The sequence below is a fragment of the Magnolia sinica genome, chromosome 15 (assembly GCF_029962835.1).
Source record: "Magnolia sinica isolate HGM2019 chromosome 15, MsV1, whole genome shotgun sequence".
Classification (NCBI taxonomy): Eukaryota; Viridiplantae; Streptophyta; class Magnoliopsida; order Magnoliales; family Magnoliaceae; genus Magnolia; species Magnolia sinica.
In genome coordinates this window covers 18,501,585-18,507,643 of record NC_080587.1, presented here as the reverse complement: position 1 = coordinate 18,507,643, position 6,059 = coordinate 18,501,585, and the positions used below count along the sequence as shown (strand labels likewise).

Below are 6,059 nucleotides of genomic sequence, written 5' to 3'. Positions count from 1 at the left end.
TTGCAAGCCATGTGCTTTCTCTGATAAAAGGATTCCACTTCATATTTCACTCATTGTGAAGTTCTCAATTTATAGTCTGATGTACTGAAAGATAATAGAAATGCAGTTGACAGGATGTAGAAAATCAAAATTTGACTACTTATGATGGGTTCATATCCAATTGGAATAATAGAATTTCCAAATAAGATTAGCTCCTAAGTAGGTGATCTATGTCTGATGGTTCAGATACCTGTTTTCCTGTCCTGAATATCAAAATATCAAACAGCTAAGACTTTTCATTGGATCTAGTATATATAATGGTTCAACTCTAATAGATGATCTGTTGGACATTACTACAGATTCTTAGGGCTAGTTTGGTTACCTTCGAATTTCAATTCTGATAGGCTAATGATGGATTTGACTCCTCAACTACTTTTTTCCTTGCCTAAAATATATTCCATCCTGAAATTTTTATTTTTTTAAAATAAGGATTCTTTTTTAAAAGATTTTTTTCCTGATTTTTGCAGTATTTAGACACTTTTTTCCCATATTTCCCCCCAAATCAAGGGATTTGATTCACGAAAATTAAAGAGTGATTGAAATCCACTCCCTAACTAGATCCCCAAAAATGTTTTTAAAATAAACTCTCTCTCTCTCTCTCTCTCTCTCTCTCTCTCTCTCTCTCTCTCTCTCTCTCTCTCTCTATATATATATATATATATATATATATTCTTATTATTATTATTTTAGCAATTTTTCCCTTCTCAATTTTCCCCCAAAATGAGGAATTTGATTCACAAAAATTCAAAAGTGGTTGAAATCCACTTCCTAACCAAATCACCTAAAATTTTCAAAATAAATAAATAAATTTTCTATTTTTCAAGTTTTTTTTTTGCAATTTTTTCCTATTTATGCACACTCTCCCTTGTACATGCAATAATATCATTGATAGTGGCAATATATAGCAGAAATTACAAAGTGCTTGCAGTAATATTTTGGCAATATTATTGACCGGCCATACAATAGTGGAATTTCATTGATATATTGGCGATATTTGAAAAAAAAAAAAAAGAAAGAAAGAAAGAAAGAAAGAGACTCCCAGGGCTATTGGTCTGCGATACCGGTGATATCGCTGATTTGGAACAGTGGTTATCAATACTTGTGTTAGAAAACTTGATTTGGGATGGTATAAATCTGACATGGAGGGCATGGGCCCACCAAATTTGGGATTGAGGCGTGATCTAGGATCCCTTAAATTCTTGAAACCTGTAATCTGGCATTTGCCCCCCAAACTTTTTATTCTTATCAGAGTTGTTTGGCATAGACACATTTGTACGAAGAGAAGGTCAAACAGAGAGATGAATATAATGGCCTATAAATTACTTAACATAAATATAGCACATAAAACCCATATCATTACTTGTAACAAACATAACAGTTAGACTACATATCCATTTTACATGCTTTCTTAAATAAATACAACCTCTCCTTCTAGTAGACATTCATTTATTCATTTCTAACTTAACAAAAGGATACAGCTGCAAAAAGCAAGTGACCATGGCTTCCTGAAACATATTACGGAAGCCTAGCAGCTGCTGAACTCACAAGCCAGGAAAAACATCCATGCTCGATCCTATGGTTGACATGCAACTGTATAAATGTCACATCAATTAGACAATGCTGTCCTTCCAAGTAACAGCCTTCAAGCAAAAGGGTGGTGACAAAAATGGGCCAATAGTCCACATTAAACAGAGAAAATCAGGCATCGAAGATTCTCATATATGCATAATGTTTGTACAAACACCCTCCAACAGTTTATTCCAAATTTCACTTTCTTTGACAAGCAACCACTCTCTTTCCTCTGCTTTAAAGCACATCATGCTTCTGAGCATCTTTGCCGCCAAAAGGACACCCTCGCAAGAGTGACCATGATTGAAGCAACTTTTTCACCACGGGTAGTTACTATGATCTCACTACCCCTATCACCTCCTTTGAGAGACGGTTTCAACCGATCTCAGTTCTCGGGATTTTCATTCCATACATCATCCAACACAAGTAAAAACTTCTTCCCACTCAGCTTCTCTCGGAGGTGACATTGTAGTAAATCCAAATTTTCGAGATCCCAATTACTATTGGTAATAGACTCTAAAATTACTTTTGTTAGCCTCTTTGCATTGAAATCATCTGATACACAAACCCACATTCTTAGCTCGAAATGCTATGCTGTTGTCTCGTCATTGTAAGCCAATTGAGCAAGTTTGGTCTTCCCAAGGCCCCTCGTACTGACTATAGGGATGACCATAACATCCTCTTGGCTATCCTCATTGATCAGTAATTCCATTATATATGTGCAATTTTTATTTTTATTTTACTTAAAAGGAATCTGCTGGTGATTTTCTCAAGTAGCGACTTTACTTGATGACCTTTACAAAATCTCATTCAATGTGCATCTTTTTCTTAGAAGAAGCTGATGATGATTTTCTTTAAGTACGACCTGACAAGGCACGATGTTGGATTGACCTACGTGAAAGGATAAATATCAAAATACCCTGAAAATCTTCCTGTTCAGGTATATAAACAATGGTCCACTTACAATAATATAAAAAGTGACCAAGACAGCCATCAACCCTGTGGGGCCCACTGCAGTTGGGAGATGAAAATATACTGCTAGCTAGATTGCACCACTCCTCTTGACTCCCAGAGTTTCTGACATGATGTGATGACTGCTGCACATTTTTTGATGATCAGTACCATCCACCATATGGACGGACTGGATCACAATGCGTATGTCGAGTAACACAACAAGGACCTTCAAAGTCCAACATTTCAGATAGATGCATGGCATAAATCCTCAAAAGGTTTTAAACCCATGTGGATAAATGGAACAAATGGTCTGTTTGGTAGGGGATCATTCGAGCACAATCAGATCATGCCCTGATGGAAATTCGGGTGGGCCCCATATCTCCATGTCACATTCCTCACAAGAAAGCAGTGTGTTTTAACCCCTTAATCTGCAGAATTGGCCATGGTTTGATTACCGAGAGTCATCTATCTGATGAGCCCAGCCATGCATACATGGTCCATGCCACAACATTAAAGTAATGAAAAAGTGCCATCATTACAATTAATCCATGGTCAAATGCAAATGTTTTCAAGAGATAGGTAAAAGAACTCATACTCATTGTGCCTTTCCATTACATTGCTTTGGTAATCCTCAAACCAAACTGATTGTCAGAACGTTCACCCCTTGAAATCAACAAACTAACACAAAAGTCATACAAAACTGATGATCCCAAAGGGTCGTCTGACAGCTTGAATATTCAGTCTTTTCGAATTTGGAATCCAATTCCAAACCAAAATAGTGTTTGACACCCAGGAATTTGGGTGATTCGAAATCTGAGGTAAGGCTCACTTTTCAATCCCTCTATGAATGATAGATTGCAAAACCTGAGGATTGTCGTATGTTTTTTCTTTTGATCGCTTAGTTAAGGAGAGTGGCAGCATCTCCTCTCAACACCTCCTTCCCTATTGTCATCCAAAGACAGTTTCTAGATTCCATATATTGAAAATCCAAACTGCCAAACAAAACTGACAGAATGAAAATCTCAGCCATACAAAATCTTTGATTTGGTTACTTGAAACTCCAAACTCAACCTTCCAAACGCCCCTGATACTTCTTTTACTGCAAGACAGATGGTTAGGATCTTCCCATCATTTAAAAATTTTATTTGATGGTCGAGTTCAACAGTCCCTCTCTCCAATCCCTTGTACTCAAAACAGGACATTCAAAGTCCCTTAAAAATTTGTCAGTAATAGGCCACACTCAAAAGAGATATTGGGTTTTGAAGGTCTCTACTTAAATGCCTATGGGATTTTGACTTGCATTTGTAACAATAACTTCTCTATAAACACTGATACAAAAACAAAAACATCCGTGTTGGATTTTGTTATGAGACTTTTGCCAGTCAGGACAATAGCTACAAGCACATTTTTCTCTTTTGACCCTTTGACGTCATCGTTGTAGTGTTCTTTGAAGTGCGGGAAGGATCCTTCTTCACAGGTTGTTCCTTGGTTTCCACATCATTGCTTCTGCATTGTATATCTCGGTTCTGTCAGTGGACTTCCTCTTTTTGCAGCAATTTCCCACTAGTTTTGAGTTTTGAAAATTGATCTCGGAGCTCACGGAATTTCACTTTCTTGGAATTCAAGGCCCCAACAAACTAGAAACCAAGAGGGGAAAAAAAAAAAAAAAAAAAAGGAAAGACAAAACATGAACATTGGCAGGGTTAGCCACTCAAAATTTCAAGGATGCATTTGGATGCACGGTTTAATCGAATTACTATTTACCAGTCTATTGAAGTGGAGATAATCTATCACATAGAAATTCCCTTTCTTCACATACATATTGAGGATCTGTCTCCAAATTTTAAGAGAAACTCTTTATTATGTATACTAGGAAACATTTAAACTGAATGTTTGCATTTCAATTTGATTGTGCATCCAAAGGCAGCCTAAAAGATCAATGTGAATAAAAGCAACAGTGACTATAATGACAATGATTACAAATCAAAGATAAATCTGATAAAGAATAAAGGGGCAATGCCCAACTTCACAGCTCTCACTGCCCAGACAAGGCGGGCAGGAATTCAACATGTATACTAAAATGCTATCTTTCATGACAATGATTACAAATCAAAGATAAATCTGATAAAGAATAAAGGGGCAATGCCCAACTTCACAGCTCTCACTGCCCAGACAAGGCGGGCAGGAATTCAACATGTATACTAAAATGCTATCTTTCATATTCTGAAATGGGATTTTCAAAATCCATTTCAAGTGTGTCAGGATACTTATTTGTACTGATAGAGGTGTCCACTAACTGTCGGTGCTCACGATCTTCTCCTCAAGAACAAATCACATGAAAGCACAAAAATAAAAAAATAATAATAATAGTAATAAAATTGAAATGGAATTTTACATCTTGTTATCTGCCATCCACACTACACGCAAGATGGTTTGCCACCATATTGCTACTTTATAGGTAGTTCAAGGTTTGCAAGTGCTACTAATGAATGACAGGCAGATGCTGCACCACACATGAACAGAAAAAGTGGACAGCTTGAAGGGACACTTGAAGTTCCTTTTAAGCTGCCCATCATTTTCACTGACAGCCCTGATTTTTGGATAAGGCCATCTACACTATTGGGCCCACCTGATACAGGTTTGTTTGTTCTCTATACATGCCAGTATATGTTCTTTGGAGGGGGTGAAATTGGGGTATGAAAGCCTCTAAGGAGTTCATCAAATAATAAAATAGGGGTAGCAATAGCCACAGCAAAGATTAATATATCCTTTTACTTATCTTTCAAGAATCATGTGCCTAGGTCCCGGCCACAAGCCTCAAAGGCCTTCTGCATTGACTTTGCAAGAGTGATAAGTTTGAGGTGTCAATCTCCCTAAGGGTGTGTTTGGATATGACGAATCCAAAGGAAAAATATGGGGAAAATAAAGGTTGTTTCCATGCAAAACTGTTGAAAAATGAATTCCATATTTAGGGGTCCTATTTGCATAGCGAGTGGAAACTTCATATTTATTAGACAACAATACTGTAGTTTCGTATGCCAGAGAATCTTAACAGTGAATGTGTGATAATTACATTGTGAAATCCATGCAAACAGCCTAGATGTCATTTAAGTGGAATGTAATTTCCATTTCCGCACAGATTCTGTGTATACAAATACACCCGTCAGGAGATGGCCGATTCAACAAAACCAAATCTGATATTTTGTCTTTTAAATTACCAAAAAGGCAGGCTTGAAACCGCCGCTTTCGCAAAAAACCCTTTCAAGTAAGTGCATTTAAAATGGCCCTAATAAAACTTGCTGCCTTTATTGATGTTGGGGAATGTGTGGGCCAGCACATGGTGCAACACTGTGAGCACATAACTTTTCCTTTTTTTAAAAAACATTATTAGTTTTGTTGTTGTTGTTGTTTTAGTAGGTTTAGGATTATTATTGAAGAGGAAAAACACTCCTAAGCTGAAATAGAATATCAAGTAAAATCAAACTATAATCTTTGGA

General features: G+C 36.8%; 1 protein-coding gene across 14 annotated transcripts in view; it reads right to left on the bottom strand.

Annotated features, from left to right (window-relative positions):
- Positions 1-3,630: 3,630 nt before the first annotated feature.
- Positions 3,631-6,059, bottom strand: part of LOC131227301 (DNA repair protein XRCC4-like) — a 66,516-nt gene continuing 64,087 nt past the window's right edge. For 13 of the 14 annotated variants that reach the window (XR_009162177.1, XR_009162176.1, XR_009162180.1 and 10 more), the window contains one exon: positions 3,631-4,199. Coding sequence is in view for 1 of the 14 variants with exons in the window: in XM_058223073.1 (XP_058079056.1) it covers positions 4,092-4,199 (108 nt within the window). In the remaining 13 variants the exon portion in view is untranslated. The remainder of the gene's footprint in view (positions 4,200-6,059) is intronic. The other variant, XR_009162185.1, reaches the window with a different exon arrangement.